The 19,963-nt window shown below is 35.9% G+C and overlaps 1 protein-coding gene across 13 annotated transcripts in view; it reads left to right on the top strand.

Annotated features, from left to right (window-relative positions):
• The window catches only part of plppr2a (phospholipid phosphatase related 2a), a 54,202-nt gene that overhangs the window by 17,079 nt on the left and 17,160 nt on the right, over nucleotides 1–19,963 (top strand). For 4 of the 13 annotated variants that reach the window (XM_058770741.1, XM_058770735.1, XM_058770737.1 and 1 more), the window contains 4 exons: nucleotides 36–79; nucleotides 1,959–2,036; nucleotides 4,215–4,372; nucleotides 12,459–12,647. In XM_058770741.1, the coding sequence (XP_058626724.1) occupies nucleotides 12,468–12,647 (180 nt within the window). In that variant the 5' untranslated portion in view covers nucleotides 36–79; nucleotides 1,959–2,036; nucleotides 4,215–4,372; nucleotides 12,459–12,467. Of the gene's footprint in view, nucleotides 1–35; nucleotides 90–1,958; nucleotides 2,037–3,790; nucleotides 3,813–4,214; nucleotides 4,373–11,921; nucleotides 12,137–12,158; nucleotides 12,648–19,963 lie in introns of those variants that run through there. The other 9 variants (XM_058770733.1, XM_058770731.1, XM_058770732.1 and 6 more) reach the window with 6 other exon arrangements.

Below are 19,963 nucleotides of genomic sequence, written 5' to 3'. Positions count from 1 at the left end.
GTGAGAATGTTTCATGTATATGTTTTATTTTGTAGATGGAGGATCTATCTGGCCAAGATTTGTATCAAAAGAGGCCAAGGTCAGTTGGGGTAAGTGTCACAGACAGAGTCTGGTGGCACAAACAGTGATCAACAGCCGCTTTTCCACCATCGCGCTGAACGGTTCTCTTTGCATAACCATTCCATTCCGTGCCGATCCGAGCCGGCCGGTACAGTTATGGTTTCGTTTTTCACTGCGGGGCTGATAACAGATCTCTTTGGAATACAATTCAAATGCGATGACCGCAATGATATTGTGGTCAATAAAACAAAATGCATTTGAATTCTAATTAACATGGCAATTTGTACAAAACAGTAAGTAATTGCTCAAAAGTCGGAAAATTACTGTTTATTTTTACATATCTGTCAATCTGAGGCGTAGCTATGGGTTGTGTGCGTTTTGCTTGACTGACTGATATTCCAGTCTGTTCGGAAACCATAGCCTCTCAAGCCGTATATGGTTCTTTCAGTGAGTGCCTATGGGTCGACGGAAGGAAAAAATAAACCAAACAATATTTTTCATCAATAATCAAAGCTAGTGTGTCGATTTAATTAAAAACCCATATATTACATATTTTAGAATATTACATAATTCATCAATGCCCATTAGTCATGTAGCTATAATACACCAACCAATCATGATCTGGCAAAAGAAGTTCAAATTTCATTGGACAATATGTGAAGTGGAGCGGTTATTTTCCGTTCTTATTCATAAATTGGTTGAAAATTACATGGAATAGACGAGCTTATTTGTGGAGAGATCTCTATATACGATTTGTCTCACTTTATAAATCAAATTACATCACTGGGAAAATGTATACTAAATGACTACAAAAGCACTCTGCACAAACCCGTGCAGCGCCAAAAGTCGCAATAATGGTAATCAGTATTCAATTCACTTACATTTATGTATGATATACACCGTTTACTATTTGATGAAACTATCATAGTTATTTAAGCCCAAGTGCAACCTACAGGCCTATTATGTGAAGTGTAGGCTGGCGAAATGGTGACATGAAACGACTTTATTATATTACCATTTTTGATAATTATGCAGCATTATGAAATTGTCTTATGCTCATCAAGCCTGCATTTATTTGATCAAAAATACTGAAAATACTGTAGCCTAATATTGTGAAATATTATTACAATTTAAAAGAATGTTTTTATATTTTAATATACATTTATACTATTTTAATAAAATCCTTGCTAAATAAAAAGTAATTTCTTTAAATAAATAAATAAATAAAAACACTGACCTCAAGCTTTTGAACGGTAGTGTATATTGTTACAAAAGTTATATTTTAAATAAATGCTGTTCTTATTTAACTTTTCATTCAAAGAAGAATCCTGAAAAAAGTATCACGTTTTCAACATTGCTTATAAATCAACATTGCATAAAATACATTAAGTAAATAAAGTAAATTAATAAAGTATATTAAAATTTTGATCAAATTGATGAGGTGAATTGATGCAGGCTTGATGACTATAAGTGACTTCTTGCAATCTTTTATATATATTTATTTTTTATTTTTTATTTTTTTCCTCATATTGCCCCTTTTTTACATTTGAGCCCCTGTCCCTGAGGGAATGCATGTCCCTGCTAATTAGTGTTTACATTGCTCAAAATAGCGCGCTTAGCAAGCTATGGAGAAACTAGCAGCCAGGCAACAGACAAGTGACAGATCCTGAGTGGCAACGTCACGCACACGCACCCTACCAGCACCTGACAGTTCTTAGAACCGTTCGGCCCGATAGTGGAAAAGCGGCTAAAACGAGTGCCAAACAAGAGCAGTTGGGGTAGATATTGTTACTGAGTTGGATGAAGAAAAACAAATCTGCATTCATTTGGCACATAAAGGTAATAAATCACAATGATCAGAAACATGCCATATTCAATTTAACACATTTTATATGTAGGTCTCAATGGTTGTTGCTGTCTTGCTGTTTCCACTTCTATTAAAGGAGAGTCTGAGATCTCTTTATGTCATCAGTGAGGTGAGTGTATTTGGAACAGTGTATCCATAATATTAAAATCTATACATTTTTCTTTTTTAACCCCTTCTCCTGGTTATGATTTCTTCTAAACATTTGTTTATGGGGTTATTCTGTTGGTGTCCATGCAGGTTCCACAGTAACAGCAGCAAGAATGAATAAAGGGAATAGTCAAACAAAAAATAAAATTCTGTCATCATTTACTCACCTTCATGTTGTTTCTAACTTGTATGACTTTCTTTTGTTCTGTGAAAGAAGTTATTTTCAAGAGTGTCACTGAAAATCACTGATATGTTGTTTTGGACCCCAGTGATTTTCATCATTATGGACATTCTTTTAACATTCTTAAAAATATCTTATTTGGTGTTCTGCAGACGAAAAAAGTTATACAGGTTTGGAACAACATCAGGAGAGTAAATAACGACAAAATATCACATTAATGGGGTCATATACTTTTGATTCCAATTTGTTATATTTACAGTCATGGCCAAAAATATCGGCACCCTTGCAATTCTGTCAGAAAATGCAACCCTTCTCTCAGAAAATTGTTGCAGTTGCAAATGTTTTGGTACTCACATGTTTTTTTTTTTGTTTGTTTGCATTGGAACAACACAAAAAAACAGAGAAGAAAAGTCAAATCCGATACAATTCCACACAGAAATGCACCTTTACAAACGCAAGCACAATCACACACTCGCGTGCATAATGTTACGACTGCATGAAAACATAAGTACATGGACGCAGAGGTTTTGGCGCTACTAACGTTACTTGCGTGCGACGACGAGGAACTCTCCGACTGCTCATCTGCTCCAGAATCTGTTTCTAGTGGGGTTTATTTTTGTTTTATGTATTTGTTTTGTTTTGTTTTTACACAAGAATAACTGAGATGTTCTTTATGTATTTATTTTTCAATCAACATCGCTCTCAAAAGCAAAATGTTATATTTTTTACCCCACAAATTCAAATGCACTCCATTCATCTGTGAGGCATGCCACATACCCCTCTGCATTATTCTAGTCAGGAATTGTCACAAGTGTTATCACAGCCTTTCTGCATTTTTAGTTATGATAAATTACAGATTTTAGAGTAGTGTAACTGATTATTTTACATTGTCTTTTGTAGTTGTTCAATCAATATTGCTCTCAAAAGCAATATATTATCGATTTGACTTCATAACGCACGTTTATAAAAATTTGTGTATCTCACAAACTAATTTATGTAATCAGTCCAAATCAATTGTATGTAGTTTCAAAGTGTTTTACGCAAGTTTTTTACTTTGACAAGTTTGAGGTTTGACATTTGTGATATTTCTGTATTTAGTAAAATATATTGAAAAAAAAAAAATCGATTTTCATATTTTTGTTGGTTTATTGCACTTTTGAGCTATTTATCTAGTAATTATGGATTTCTTACATACACAGCCTTCAAATTGGAGGTGTAAGGATTGTATTGATATATGGCATTTGAAAATACTCAAAAGAATGACAGCACAGCATGTAAAAATACTAAGATATACTCTGGCGGAATTGTTCTATGGCAGGTCTTAAAGGTTGCAAGTGTGATTATTGCCCACACCTGTTACCACCTGCCACAGGTGTGTCTAAATACAAATTACAGGAGCATCACATGCTTGAAAAGCAATTATTTCTTACAATTTTGACAAGGTGCCAATAATTTTGTCCAGTCCATTTTTGAGTTCTGTGTGAAATTTGATCAAGTTTGACTTTTCTTCTCTGTTTTTTTTTGTGTTGCTGCAGTGCAAACAAAAACAATAAGCACGTGAGTACCAAAACATTTGCAATTGGAACAATTTTCTGAGAGAAGTGTTGCATTTTCTTACAGAATTGCAAGGATGCCGATATTTTTGGCCATGACTGTATAATTCAATTTTTTCTCACTGATGTCAACTTATAATATTAGTAAGGGATTCTTGCAACCGAAACACTTATAATTTAGTTTTTCATGACCACTTGCCACCCTCTCTATTATCATTATTATAATGACAATATAGTTTACACTGCCTCATCTTTCTTTTCAAAGCCTGTATTACAGTGTGAGAGGTTTAAAAAAGTCAAAGATTTATTACTGACTCATTTTTTGAATCTTAATTAAAAAAAATAATAAATTTCACTTTAACTACTAAATATTGTTATAGCCTAACATTATTTGCTCCTTGTTTAGGAACCACATACACCAAACCCTGTGCTGTTTATAAAGGGACGTGCCTTGGATGCAGAGTCTGTTTTAGAAATAATGATGGAAGGGGAGGAGGAGGTCTGTGAAGCAGACGATGTGAACACAGCTCTACACTTCATCTTCAACACTGAATATGCTTCAAAGTTGAGAGACACCCTGACATTCATTGAAAACTGTTTAATGTATCATAATGCCAAAACCAATATGCCACCCAGAATGGCCAGTTTTTTGTTTGATTAAATTAATGTACAGTATCTCACAAAAGTGAGTACACCCCTCACATTTCGGCAACAATTTTAGTATATCTTCTCAAGGGACAATACTGCACAAATGAAACTTGGATATATTTTAGAGTAGGCAATGTGCAACTTGTATAGAAGTACAAATTTACTGTCCTTTAAAAATAACTCAACATATAGATATTATTGTCCAAATAACTGGCAACAAAAATGAGTACACCCTAAGTGAACATGTCAAAACTGTGTCCAAAGTGTCAATATTTAGTAGGGGCATCATTGTTATCTAGCACTGTCTTAATCCTCCTGGGCTTGGAGTTCACCAGAGCTGCGCAGGTTGTTGCTGGGATCCTCTTCCACTCCTCCATAATAACATCACGGAGCTGCTGGATGTTAGACACATGGTGCTTCTCCACCTTCAGCTTGAGGATGATCCACAGGTGCTCAATAGGGTTCAGGTCTGGAGACATACTTGGCCACTCCATCACCTTCACCTTCAGCTTTATCAGCAAGGCAGTTGTCATCTTGGCGGTGTGTTTGGGGTCGTTATTATGTTGGAAAACTACCGTTCGGCCCAGTTTCTGAAGGGAGGGCATCATCTTCTGCTTCAATATGTCACAGTACATGTTGGAATCCAAATTTCCCTCAATGAACCACAGCTCCCCAGTACCAGCAGCACTCATGCACCCCAGACCATGATGCTACCACCACCATGCTTGACTATAGGCAAGGATACATGCTGGACACCATCTGAGCCAAACAAGTTTATCTTGGTTTCATCAGACCACAGGACATCGTTCCAGTAATCCATGCTCTTAGAGAGGTTGCCTTCAGCAAACTGTTTGTGGGCTTTCTTGTGAGCCAGCTTCAGAAAAGGCTTCCTTCTGGGACGATGGCCATGTAAGCCGGCTTGTTGCAGTGTGCGGTGTATGGTCTGCGCACTGACAAGCTGACCTTCCACTTCTGCAACCTCTAAAGCAATGCTGGCAGCACTCATTCGTCTGTTTTTGCAAGCCAGCTTCTGCACCTGGGGCCAGTTGCACCAGCTGTTCGTAAGTTACAACTTAGCCTAGCTTTGACGTAAATGGGTACTAAGTTACAACTTACGCCCTACTAAAATATTTGTTCGTTGCACCATTACACTTAGTTGAAGTGTAACCCTACGTATAAACTAAATATTTACGGAAGCATCTGGTCAGGAGTAACGGTTGGAATAAAATAGCAGACTGAGTGAACTGCACCATGCTCTTCTTTTACCAGACAACCTTCAATCCTTTAGGCATATATGATGCTGCTGACATTTACAATCACGTACATATTAAGAAAGAGAACAATATGTGAATAAACATACCTTTTTTTTTTTTTTTTGCTTTAGTGCATCTTCAACATCTACAGCTCATCTCTGTGCGCATGTCAGATGAAATAATAAACAAATGGCATTTCTTATGTTTTTTTCTTTCAGTATTTATTGATCCTTATTTATTTCAATTACAGTTTCTGAATGATAATTACATATAAAATAGCTTACATATAGACTAATGCTATTACTAATGTCATCGTTTTTATTGGAAACTTGTTTTTACCATTTTAAGAAGTTAGAATGAAGGATAAATTAAAATGTATAGCATTTAAACAAGTTCTGCTTGCGTACTTGAACATTTCTATTGGATGATTTAGGGTAAACATCATATTATGCGACTACGCATTACTTTACGGAGAGCTTACGAACTACTAGCTACGTCCTGCCTTACGAACAACTGGTGCAACCAAATAATGTATAGATTTAGTTACAAACTAGCTAGTAGTTACTAAGCCTCTAGTGTGGATCTAACATTCTAATTTAAGTAAGAACTTACGAATGGCTGGTGCAACCCTACCCTGAAGCACAGCACGAGGACCTAACTTCTTTGATTGACCCTTGCAAGGCCTGTTCCGAGTGGAACCCGTCTTGGAAAACCTCTGTATGACCCTGGCCACTGTAGTGTAACTCAGTTTCTGTCACGGTGCACACAGCAGGGAGGAACGAGGAACACGCAGACGAGGATATACTTCAAAATAAGTCTTTAATGGTGACATCAGGACAGGGCAAGACAAGGCTGAGACAGACAGGAACACCGGGGAATAACGAGTAGACCAGACAAACACTAACTAAACAGGCAGGAACTAAATACACATGACAATCACTGATAATTACTGAAACACGGCTGGACAAGACTTAACTAATAATCACACACGTAACAAGGACAGGAACAAGACCAAATATGGAAACAAGAGGCGGGAACACATGACAGACACGACAGAGGATGTAACAGTTTCAGGGTGTTACCGAACTTGTTATAGCCTCGGCCATCTTTGTGGAGAGCAACAATTCTAATTCTCAAATCCTCAGAGAGTTCTTTGCCATGAGGTGCCATGTTGAACATCCAGTGGTCAGTATGAGAGAATTGTACTCAAATCACCAAATTTTAACTGCTCTAAAACAAGATACACAAATTGTATGGTCAAACAGGCAAAACATGAACATGATGAATAGGACATGTGGCTTTGCATGGTTAAACGACGTATAGCTGTTATCACTTAGGGTGTACTAACTTTTGTTGCCAGCTTTTTTGACAATAATGGCTGTATGTTGAGTTATTTTCAGAGGATAGTAAATCTTTATTGCTATGCAAGTTGCACATTGACTACTCTAAAATATATCCAAGTTTCATTTCTATAGTATTGTCCCTTGAAAAGATATATTAAAATGGTTGCCAAAATGTGAGGGGTGTACTCACTTTTGTGAGATACTGTATATGTATATAAATGCATGATGTTGATTGTTGTTTATTTACAGTGTTGGGCAGTAACTAGTTACTAGTAATTTAGTTACTGTAATAATATTACTTTTTGCAGTAACTAGTAGTGTAACTGATTACTAATATGATTTCAGTAATAATATTACAGTTACTTTCCATAAATCAGCTTAGTTACTTAGTTACTTTTGATGCCTCAACCCCGCTGATTTAAAATCTAACAATCAAATAATTCCTAGATTTATTTTCATAATTTTCATGACTCGCACATGCATGTGATGTCCCCAGTGCAGCAGGCAAGCTTGGAATATGGAAAAGCTTACATTCAGCAGATAGAAATATTGCATTATATTGATTTTGTCAGGAAAAAAAGATGTGTTGTGTAAGTTGTGGCTTTACTTTACTCTGGCATTACATCCCTCTGATCAGCATGTGGTACATTATATTAATAGAATTAAAAATATTTTTGGAAAATTAAACAGTTTCTTACAAACTCATGTGATTTGATCAAATACATAACGAAATTTAATCGCATATGGGTAACGGAAAAATTACTTCAAGCTACACATGACAACAGTGGCGGTTTTAGGCATGGGCGAATGGGGCAGCCGCCCGGGGCGGCATTTTTTCATGACACGTGGGGGGCGGCACAAGCACTTGAAAAAAATAATAAATCATCTGCGCCGCTAAGCGGTTTTCTATTATCTATCATATAACTGTGTGGGGAATTGGCAAATTGGCGCCCCTGCTTGCTGAGAAGGTGCCGCTTAGAGCCCTGCGCGGGACTGTTTTCTTACAGTGTTGCCAACTTCTTTCAATGGAAAGTAGCTAAAGCCAGTTTGAAAAGTCGCTAAATGTCGCTAGATGACGTCATACGCTAATTAGCATATTCATGACGTCATCACGTCGTATTGCCTTTTACATTGTTTGTCTCTCTGTGCTCACATACTGTATTTTAATGCAGCCAAATTAATAATAACTGTTTTCATTTATATATTTTACTGTTTCTGATGTCAGACAAAAGAATAAAATATGAAATAGTGACTGAAACACTGCCCTTTAAGACTAACGTTAAATCTCCCTTTCAAGACAAAATCTGCACAAAAATCCTGATTTATAATTGAGCCGTCTTCTGATTAAATCAAATACACAAAAGACAAGACAATTCCTGTGCTGTGATATCGGCTATATTTGCATGTAAAATTAGAGAATTAGAGAATTAGGATCCCGCGGGAGCCCAAACCCAATGCAGCCCTCTAGTGCCGTGCACAGAAGCTGTGTGAGAAGAGGGGAGGGGGGCGGACAAGGAGGGACAAGGAGGGCTTGTCCGCTCCATTAGTGGGACAAGTGGGATAAAGTCAGTCACACCTTGACTTTCTTCCAAATAACGCACATTTCATTCATAATATTAAAACACAGGCCTATAATTTGCACATTTGAGTTTTTTCTGAATTGTGTGAAATGGCTAATAAAAATAGGTAATACAAAACGATTATGTGGAGGTGAATTGGTTTAGTCTTGACTTCTGGTCGTGAGTGACGGTGTTGGGGGATGGGAAATCTGTTGATTGTCGAGTGCCAAATAAACACAGAGTGTTTATTATGTATATACAGTGTAGAGTTCTGATAACTCATACTGTTTTGTGCAGAATTGTGTTTTTCAAATGTTCTGTTGAAGGATTTGTGCAATTGAGAAATATAAGCTTATAAACTTATATTGTTATAGTAAAACGGCTGTTTGTGCAAATTTTTTTGCAAAAAAAAACTTGATTTTTTTCTCTGATGGGGGCGCTCAGAGGGGTCTCGCCGGAGAGTAATTCAATGTAGAACCGCCACTGCATGACAATTAATGAGATTCTACTTCTGACTGCGATCCAATATGGATTTTGGTCAAATGATGAGGCAGAAATATGTTGTTAGTAACATTGTAGAAGAATTTTATCTGGAAGATACACAGTTACAACTTCTGTGGGGCGTGAAGAAAAAGGAATGTAACTAGTAGTGTAACTAATTACTGTTGCCAGAAAGTAATAAGTAAAGTAACAATATTACTTTTGAAAGGAGTAACTAGTAATGAGTAATATATTACATTCTTTGAGTAACTAGCCCAACACTGTTTATGTGTTTGTTGGTTTGTTTGGAATACATATTTATGTATTAAACAGTTTATGGACAATCATGGTGTTCTGTCTATATAGTGAAATTGGATTAGTAATGTAGGCTATAATAATAAAACAATAATAATGATAATAATAATAATGTTATTGCTATCTAGAAAAAGGTTAAAAAAGGAACCCATGAGGGACATTAATGCACCTTTAAGTGAAGGTTCCCCTTGCAATCTCCAGGAACCTCAAAAGGTTAATTTTTGAACCTTTTCTTCTAAGAGTGTATGGTTAGGGGTTTGCTCAAGTTTCTAACTCTAAACATGAGCAATAGCAATAGTTATTTTTGCCCCATCAAGCACAACTAATCATCTTAAAGCTCCAGTCTGTCCCCTGGTGGACACATCCAGCATTGCACTACACCAGCCTAAAATCTTGTACTTTTATCTTCTTTATGTTTATATTTCCTGTAAAGCTGCTTTGGAACAGTGTGTGTTTTAAAAAAATATCATACAAATAAATATATTTCTGTTTGGCTGGTATAATCTACAATTATATTCAGGCTGTTATGTTTGGAAACAAAATGTGCTGAATATTTTAACCCTGCAATGTTGTATTCTTCACCCTGACAGTTAAACGCAACAGCTTTTGTCTGTCTTTCTCTCTTTTTAACTAAGAGAGACAAGAAAGGCATTGAGAACACGTGGGTCAGGCTTTGTGTTTGGGTGTGTGTGAATGTGGGTGTCTGTGTGGGTAGAGAGATCTGGGTGAATAATCCAAGTGCATTTTTCATGCTTCAAGTACTCAGGAAACAAGTGCACTTGTGAATTTAAAAAAAAACGTGTATGCTTAAATACGGTGGCCCCAAAATGCATTTAAACACATATGTCACATAAAAATGTCATTGTAGTAAGATAACATTTAGTTATTTAACAGACGCTTTTATCCAAAGCGACCAATCAAAACCAACAAAAGGGCAACAATATGCAAGCGCTATGACAAGTCTCGGTTAGCCTAACGCAGTACACGTAGCAAGTTTATAGAATAAACATTTATAGATAATAAAAAAAGAAAGCTAGTGTTAGAGGGTCGGATAGATACAAAGAAGACTAATAGATACAAAGGAGACAGATAAAATAGAATTAGAATAGAGAGTGCTAGAGTTAGAGGGTTAAATAAAGATGGAAGAGATGTGTTTTTAGCCGATTCTTGTAGATGGCTAAGGACTCAGCTGCTCGGATTGAGTTGGGCAGGTCAGTCCACCAGGAGGGAACAGTTGACATAACAATTATTTTTTTCTCAGAACTTGTCATTTTCATGTTCGCACAATGTTTTTGAAGTCTATTCTCCAAGTTCACACAGGTGTTTTGGTATTTTATATTTAAAGTAATGACATTTATGCCTTAGGTATCCAGATATTGTGATATGGCTATATAATAAATATATGCACTGCATGTTTTAGAGTGACACTGTGTTCATTTACACATGAGAAGCTCATGATTCAGTGTTTTCAATGTCTCTTGAGTGGCTCGGTTCACATGCTGCTCATCTCTGCATCTGATCTGAGTTAGGGTCACTTTAATGTGCATTTGGGAATGCAAAACATGTCAGTATCCTTCCATACTTGTAATGAAAAGCTCTTTTCAACAACAGAGAAGCTTTAAGGTTTTACGGTTTTCCTCAAAATGAAAGTTTGGTGGTTTTTATGTTTGAAAATGAAGAAATTAAGATAGCAGTGAATATTAGAACTTTTTTAATTTTCTGAAATTGCCTGTTATTTTATTTTACATTGAAATATAGTAATATTTCCTATTTATTTGTATTTTTATAGTTTTATTTAGTAGCAGTAATAATAATAATCATTATTATTTTCATTATTACTATTGTTAATCAGCTGTATCAATAAATATATCCACAAATTACACAGCTCTACAAACAAGCATAGTAAACCTTTTTGTTTGGAATACTAGTTTTATATAACCTGTGCAGCCCTATACAAAGAAGCACAGCAAGCCTGAGTTTTTTTTATCACACATAGCCTATTTATCAGAAAAATTATTTCATTTTAAACCCCCAAATCGTGCAGCCTTTCACTTTAAGAAAGTTGTAAATAAAACAAAGTTTATCGGAGTGTTTAACAAGAAAATAACATTTCATATTTTTTACTTTGAAATATCATGTAAAATTCAATGTGTTATTTGCCGTTTCTTTGTGAAATGCAAATGTTTTTATTTTAGAGTAAAATATTGTAATGCTAGTATTGTTTGTTTTTGTCATTTTTATAGTTCTATTTAGTATTAATAGGCCTAGTAGTTGTAATAGTAGCCTAATAATAATAATAATTATTATTATTATTATATCAATATTGATATATAACCAATGCAGTATACAAAGAAGCACAGCAAACCTGAATTTTCTTTATCACACATTTTTATCAGAAAAATAATTTCATTTTATTTTAAACCCACATTGTGAAGCCTTACACTGTGTAAAAAAAAAAAAAAAAAGTTATAAATATAACAATGTTTATAGGATTGTTTTTCATTTTTTTCTACTTAGAAATATTAAAGTTTGTTAGCCTACTTGTTATTTCTTTGTAATTGTGAAATTTAAGAGTGAAAATTGTTTCCACACCAAATTTTTCTCAGTGTAGCCTACCTCAAACCCTTTGGGGTCACCATATATTAGTTAATTTGCTGTTTGCTCGAGTCAGAAGGTGTCGTTTTTGTGCTTTAAAGTTTGAATGAGAAGCACAGTGCGTCTTGAATGAAGGTGAGCTGCTTTTGAAAGTCGCTAATGAGCGCGTTCACACCCTCGTTGTGTTTCACACACATCCAAAATGTCTCTCTCTCGCACACGGACACACAACGCGCCGCTGAGCCAATTTGTGTCCATCTCACGCTGTCCCTCCCCGCTGACTCTCCCCGCGCCGGTCCTCCGCTCTCCTCTCTCCTCTCTCATCTCGCTCGCTCCGCGCGGCTTTCCTCGCGGAGCAGCATGTAACGCTCTCAGTGTCACGACGCGCGCGTGTCTCTGGTTGTGGCGGAGCGTCTTGTTCTGTGGTTGTAAAGCGTGGATCATGTTTTATTTTCAGCTGGTGATCATGGCAGGCACCGTTCTCCTGGCGTACTACTTCGAATACACGGACACCTTTCCCGTGCACATCCAGGGCTTCTTCTGCTTCGACAAGGCGTTCTCCAAACCGTACCCTGGACCGGAGGAGAGCAGCAACGTACCGCCGGTGCTGGTGTACTCTCTGGTAGCTGCTATCCCCACGATAACCGTGAGTACCTGTGTCTTTCTCTGTGTGCTTGTGGGCAGCGAGGATCAACTTTAGCATGTGTGATGAAGGATGAATTCATTCATTATCAGGATGTATGTGCACCTGTGCTTTTGTGTGTGAGAGAGAATCCAGATCTCACAAATCCTGTCAACAACATGCCTGAGTCATATTTCACACCTAAATCAATCAAATTCAGTGTTTGAATGTTTTATATTTAAATGTTACATTTTATGTATATTTTTACAATATTTTAATAGTGCTAGGCTATATATAAAGGTATATGTTTGTGATATTATTTTCATAATATTGGAGGCCCTTTGGCTCTCAGGTGTGAATCACTAAATATTCATGGCCATTGTCACTCCCTCGCATAAGGGCAGTCTATCACAAAACATGTTTTACAAATGTTAAATCAATATATTGTTTTCTGTGAACGAGTGAACAGGATAATTTTCACATCATTTTGTTGCAAAAACTCCACAAAACTACCACATCCAGTTCTCAAAAGTCTTGTGAACAAATATATAAATTATATATTTTTTGTAATATTGTTTGTGCCATTTTTTTCTGATTAATTAAACAATTAATGCCCTACTTAAAAAAAACACATTATCATAACTAAAAAAATAACAAATTCTCATTACCATTATGTACAACATTATAAAGATAATAATAATGTTCTTTAAATTTTTCAAATATTAATTAAATAGTAATAAAATCAAATTTTACCATTCATTATAAACCAAAAATTATGATTTTATTATTATAGCAAAATTATAATACATAAAAATGTATTATAATTTATAATTAATAAATAAATCAAATCGCTATATCACTATTATTGAGAAAGAAAATGTAGAATATTTTGGCTAGTAATAAGAATTTGGTGGTAAATTGTTATCATGATGATATCACACTGTCTAAAACAACTTTATCTTTTTAATAATTTAATAATTTTGTTAATAATTCTAATAATATTGTGACCTGGACAGACTTTTTGTATGATTCACCCAGGTGTTTGAAATAGACATATTTGTTTTACTTATGAAGTTGCATGTGCCAGTACTTATTTAATAACCTGTAATGTTGTAGACAGCTCTTATGCCTCTTTAATTTCTCATAGGCAGCAGTGAGATTAAATGGAGTGTTTTAAATGTTTTGTCTTGTGTGCTTCTCAGATGTTTCTCCTGTGAATAAGTCTTCAATTATCTAATGTGTCTGAGCTGATTTCTCATCAACATGTCAAAGTTCTGTGCTCGTTTTGCCAAGACACCGAAGTCTGCAATCAAATGTCAGAGGTCTCAACATTTCTCATCAAAATCAGTTCCTCCTCACCTTCAGGTTTAAAGTTAATCGCTAAATGAGATTGAAATGTAAGTTCAAAGTATTGGAGCAACGGGTTTAAACTTAAATCTTACATGTAAATTAAAACCAGGATCAAAATTATGGTTTAAATGTAAACATACTTATTTTTAAACAAGTGGTGCAACAGAATGATTAGATAAACCCTGACTTAATTTAGATTCAAGCTTAACCCTTACTGGTGCAATTAACCCAACCTAAGGGAATTTTAGGAGAAACATCTGAGATCAAGTTGATACTGAAATGCAACATAAGCGAGAGCTCCAGTGAGGAAGGTATAGACAGCAGCTATAGCTGGATGTGATGGGTTTGTAGGTGATGGTTTTACTGGTGTCTCCCTGCCACGTTGCGAACCGGAGGCAACAGATTGTGGGACCACATGGATCTGCCTCCCTCCTTTCCGGAGTCTGCTAGAGCCGTGTGTAGTGCTTCTAGAGAGTGTGTTTGTGGGCATGTGTTTTTGGGCCAGCAGTAGATCTGAAGCCTGGAGTACGAGCTTCATGTTGAAGCGTGTGTGAGTGTACTGGCAGAGCCAAAAAACAAGCTCACACAGAAAGTACAGCCAACTGAAGATGCATGAAATGGAGGTGTTCTGTTAGATTCATAAATAAGGGAAAGCACAAGGAATTGAGCAAAGCGTAGCAGGGTATAAACACGGGCAGAGGCTCATTTAGAGATGTTATGATGGCCGGCTGGGGAATGATGGGTTGAGAATGAGAGAGGGAATGAAATGTGCAACATCTGGTGCTTTTGTCCAGCGGGTCACTTTCTGGCCAACGCAGAGTAACACGATCACCCAGATTCTTTATTTTATGCATAAAATAAGTAAAGTATCATGCATAAAAGACACTACCTGACAAATGGCACTGAAATAGTTGTCCTCAGAAGTCAAGCTTGTCTCAATGACAGTCTAATTATGAATTAAAAGACTAATATAAATTAAAAAGTTATTTGCATGAAGAAAAAAAAGTTAAAGTAAACGAATAAAAAATAATATATAAAAAAGCAGTGCTGTCAAACGATTAATTGCAATTAATTGTATCCAAAATAAACGTTTTTGCTTACATAATATATGTGTGTGTACTGTGTATATGTATTACGGCTGTAAATACACATTTAAGAAAAATTTTATGTTTATATATTAAATATATTTATATATAATATAAATTATGAATATAAATACATACACATGAATACATGTAAATATCTTCAAAATATATACTGTATGTGTGTGCATTTATACATGCATAATAAATATACACAGTACACACATATTATGTAAACAAAAACTTTTATTTTGGATGCGATTAATCATGATTAATCATTTGACAGCACTAAAAAAGTTATGCAATATTATATATAATTTTGTTTTTGATTATTTTTATTGTTATTTAATATTCAAAAGTTTGAGGATAGTAGGCTGCATGTAGTTGATCAAAAATAGTTTTCTATTTGAATATATTTTAAAATGTAATTTATTTCTGTGATCAAAGCTTAATTTTCAGCATCATTACTCCAGTCTTCAGTGTCACATGATCCTTCAGAAATCATACTAATATACTGATTTTCTTATTATCGGTGTTGAAATGATTGTATTGCTTCATATTGTAATGGAAACTGTGATACTTTTTTTAGGGTTTTTTGATGAATGTAAAGTTCAAAAGAACAGCATTTATTTGAAATAGTAAAGACATTTACAACCCGAATTCCAGAAATGTTGGGATGCTTTTTAAATTTGAATAAAATGAAAACTAAAAGACTTTCAAAACACATGAGCCAATATTTTATTCACAATAGAACATAGATAACATAACAAATGTTTAAACAGAGAAACTTTACACTTTTATCCACTAAATGAGCTCATTTCAAATTTGATGCCTGCTACAGGTCTCAAAAAAGTTGTCACGGGGGCAACAAAGGGCTGAAAAAGCAAGACATTTTGAAAAGATTCAGCTGGAAGAACATCTAGCAACTAATTAAGTTAATTGACATCTGGGCCCGTATTCACAAAACATTTTATCTTACCACTAAGAGTTCTCCTAAATAGCAGTAAAAGTTTTTAGCTGAGAGTTTTCTCTTAAAACCTATTCACAAAGCTGCTGAGACTTTTACTAAGGAACAGAGAGAAGTCTCAGAGTAAGGGCGGGGTTGACCTCCTTGCTATGGATGATGTCAGCATGCTTAATAACTATGCACACAGTGATAGGCTGATAGGAGAGGGGAGGGGTCTCTGTCATAGATTTATTCATAGAAATATTGTAGAGCACAGTATTATGTTGCCGTATTCAAATAAAGGTTTCAAAATAAAATGTCAATTGCCACATTCAAACAAATATTTTAAAATGCAGGATAAATGTCACTAATTAAACAAGTATATATATGTTCAGCTAATTGTCAGCCCCTTACATGTGTACTTCTCAAAAACAATTAGTGTAAATGCATATAAACAGCCTTTTAAATAACAGAGTAGAATAATCATGGCTGATAAAAAAAACTGGACGCAAGAACAGCTGTTACTTCTTGCCCAACTGGTTAATGAAAACAAGGATATAATCAAACGAAATCTGGAGTTGGAATAACCTCCAAAACCAGAGCTGATACCTTTTTAAAATGTCATTATCATCAAATGTTTCTAAAATGTTTACGTTCCATGGCAGATTGCTGTCAACAGCTATTTTAGGATAGTTTGTGGCTTGGTCTTAGTGACTTAGGAGTCCTCTTCACTACTCCTAACATTTCACAGATTTAGGAGCTAGTTTTAGTGCTAAAAATGTAGGAGTCCTAAATTTAGGATTGACACGGCCATTATTTTTAAGATTTTCTCCTAAATCGGCGAGTTAGGAGCTACTTTTAGCCTTAAGATGTTTTGTGAATACGGGCCCAGGTCTGTAACATGATTAGCTATAAAAGGGATGTCTTAGAGAGGCAGAGTCTCTCAGAAGTAAAGATGGGCAGAGGCTCTCCAATCTGTGAAAGAGTGCGTAAACAGATTGTGGAATACTTTAAAAACAACGTTCCTCAACATCAAATTGCAAAGGTTTTGTAAATCTCATCATCTACAGTGCATAACATCATCAAAAGATTCAGAGAAACTGGAGAAATCTCTGTGCGTAAGGGACAAGGCTGAAGACCTTTGTTGGATGCCCGTGGTCTTCGGGCCTCAGACGACACTGCATCACTCATCGGCATGATTCTGTCATTGACATTACTAAATGGGCCCAGGAATACTTCCAGAAACCACTGTCGGTAAACACAATCCGCCGTGCCATCTGCAGATGCCAACTAAAGCTCTATCATGCAAAAAGGATGCCATATGTGAACTTGCTCCAAAAGCGCCGTCATGTCCTGTGGGCCAAGGCTCATTTAAAATGAACTGTTTCAAAGTGGAAAAGTGTTCTCTGGTCAGATGAGTCCAAATATGACATTCTTGTTGGAAATCACGGACGCCGTGTCCTCCGGGCTAAAGAGGAGGGAGACCTTCCAGCGTGTTATCAGCATTCAGTTCAAAAGACAGCATCTCTGATGGTATGGGGGTGCATAATGCATACGGTATGGGCAGCTTGCATGTTTTGGAAGGCACTGTGATTGCTGAAAGGTGTATAAAGGTTTTAGAGCAACATATGCTCCCCTCCAGATGATGTCTATTTCAGGGAAGGCCTTGTGTATTTCAGCAGGACAATGCAAAACAGGGCTCCAAACTGCGACTAAAACGGTCGCATTTGCGACCAAAAATATTAATTTTCGAGTGAAGTTTTTGCCAATGGCGACTATGTTATGACTTGATTTTTTTTCCTGATTGTTTTGCGATCACATCTTTTATGTCCACGTATTAAACTGAGACAATGCGCATCAAAGTTTTAATGGAAAAAAGGAGTTTCAAACAGTCCTCATCTCTGCCGAAATGCCTGCTAAATGCAGCTCAGTTGTGCAGCGCGAGAGATCAAAACAACGGAGACGTGCAAAGTGAAAGTGCACAAAAGCAGCGTCTATTTCATGCACAGCTTGAACAAACTTCAACAGGTAAAGCTGTCAGCTGTGTGGATATTGGCAATATCGTTAACAATTCTCGTTTATAATCATTACTAATATGGCTTCTTGTTATCAAGATCTTTAGTCTATATGCTGAGTTCTGTAAATGCGTGAACTTCATATTAGCCTGTTTGCAGCGCACTTGCCGTCCAGTAATCACAATAAGCTTTGTGCTTTGTTACTTTTTAATAAACAAAGTATCAGCTTTAACATTCTGCCAAATTCATAACAAAATTCATAAAATAAATATGGTTTTGGCGCTCTTTAATGCGGCAGGCGCAATCGCTTTAGCGCCTCAGTTCAAGCGGCAAGTGAACTCATTATATCTTTCTCTATTATAGTATGAAATGAATGTGAATTAATATCAAAAGGTAGGCTATTTTATAAGAGAGCCTACACTTATTGAAATGTCTCATGTAATCGCTCATTCTGTGTCAAACTGTGGAAATCTTGTAAAGCTTGTAACAATACCTTACCACTGGCCATCCATAAGCTCATCAGTCAGCTAGAAAAATAATATATTTATTCGCTCTTGCTTATTAATATTTTTACTTAACCTGTTGTCTACATGATAAAAAAATGCAAAAACCGGCTGGATGTGTGAGAGATTTGACAACATTTCTATAGGTTGCATTGAGGAGGAGCGCAAACTAACACTGTAAAAAGCGATCAGTTGACTTTTCTTTAAAAAACTGAGGAAACACAGGGCTCGCAAAATCGCGGGGTTATTGCGTTTTCCAGTTGGGCTACCAAAATGTATCACTGCCCTGCCCAGCGGGCTAACTTAAATACTGTGGGTCCTTAAAAACCTCTCAATTTACTTGTATAAAATTTACGGCCATAAAAAGTTTTATATATGTTAAATGTTATAAGAAAAGTCTTAATTATAATTTCAAGAGGTCTTAAAGTAGGGGATGGAAAGACAAGAACCGCGATACAGCTGGATTAAACTTCAAAAGGCAATGATGAATAAATATGAGTTTGGTGTAGGGAATATTAACAAGTCCCGCCCATTTGGAGCTGGCTCCAACCTCCGTTTATACCTATCTCGGAGAAGCCGCTATATTTGCTCCTAAAGCGCCAACTTAATGCATAATTAAAGAAATACATTAAGTGAACTTGACAATTCTGAGTTACACTGACAAATAACATTTTGAAAATGTGTAGTTCACTTTTTATTTTAAGTTGGACCAACTTAAATTTATTAAATTGCAATTACTTAAAAGTTCTTATGGTCCACGATATTGGTACAGATTCTGTGTAATAAACAAATCTTTGTGACTGTATATTTCAAGTTGGAAAAGACATTTAGTTCCCACTTTAAGTGAACCTTAGTTCCCAGGTCATCTACAAGATGGATTAAAATGCTGATAAAGTCAAGAAAAGAGTAGACAAACACATGACTGTATGATTGAAATGTCAAAATGTTAAAAAAACAAATAAATAAAACGCGTTTATTCTGTGGCACCTAAAAAAATAATTTGGCGCCTATGTTTTTTCTTATTACTCGATTTTTTTGTCTGGAGCCCTGCAAAACCACATACTGCAGCTATTACAACAGCATGGCTTCGTAGTAGAAGAGTCCAGGTGCTGAATTGGCCTGCCTGCAGTCCAGATCTTTCACCTATAGAGAAAATTTGGCGCATCATTAAACGAAAAATACGTCAAAGATCACCACAAACTCTTCAGCAGCTGGAAACCTATATCAGACAAGAAAGGGACCAAATTCCAACACCAAAACTCCAGAAACTCATAACCTCGATGCCCAGACGTCTTCAAACTGTTTTGAAAAGAAGAGGAGATGCTACACCATGGTAAACATGCCCCCGTCCCAACTATTTTGAGACCAGTAGCAGGCATCAGATTTTAAATGAGCTCATTTTGTGCATAAAATTGTAAAATTTCTCAGTTTAAACATTTGCTAT

The sequence above is a fragment of the Onychostoma macrolepis genome, chromosome 03 (assembly GCF_012432095.1).
Source record: "Onychostoma macrolepis isolate SWU-2019 chromosome 03, ASM1243209v1, whole genome shotgun sequence".
Lineage (NCBI taxonomy): Eukaryota > Metazoa > Chordata > Actinopteri > Cypriniformes > Cyprinidae > Onychostoma > Onychostoma macrolepis.
This window is presented reverse-complemented; position numbering and strand designations above follow the sequence as displayed.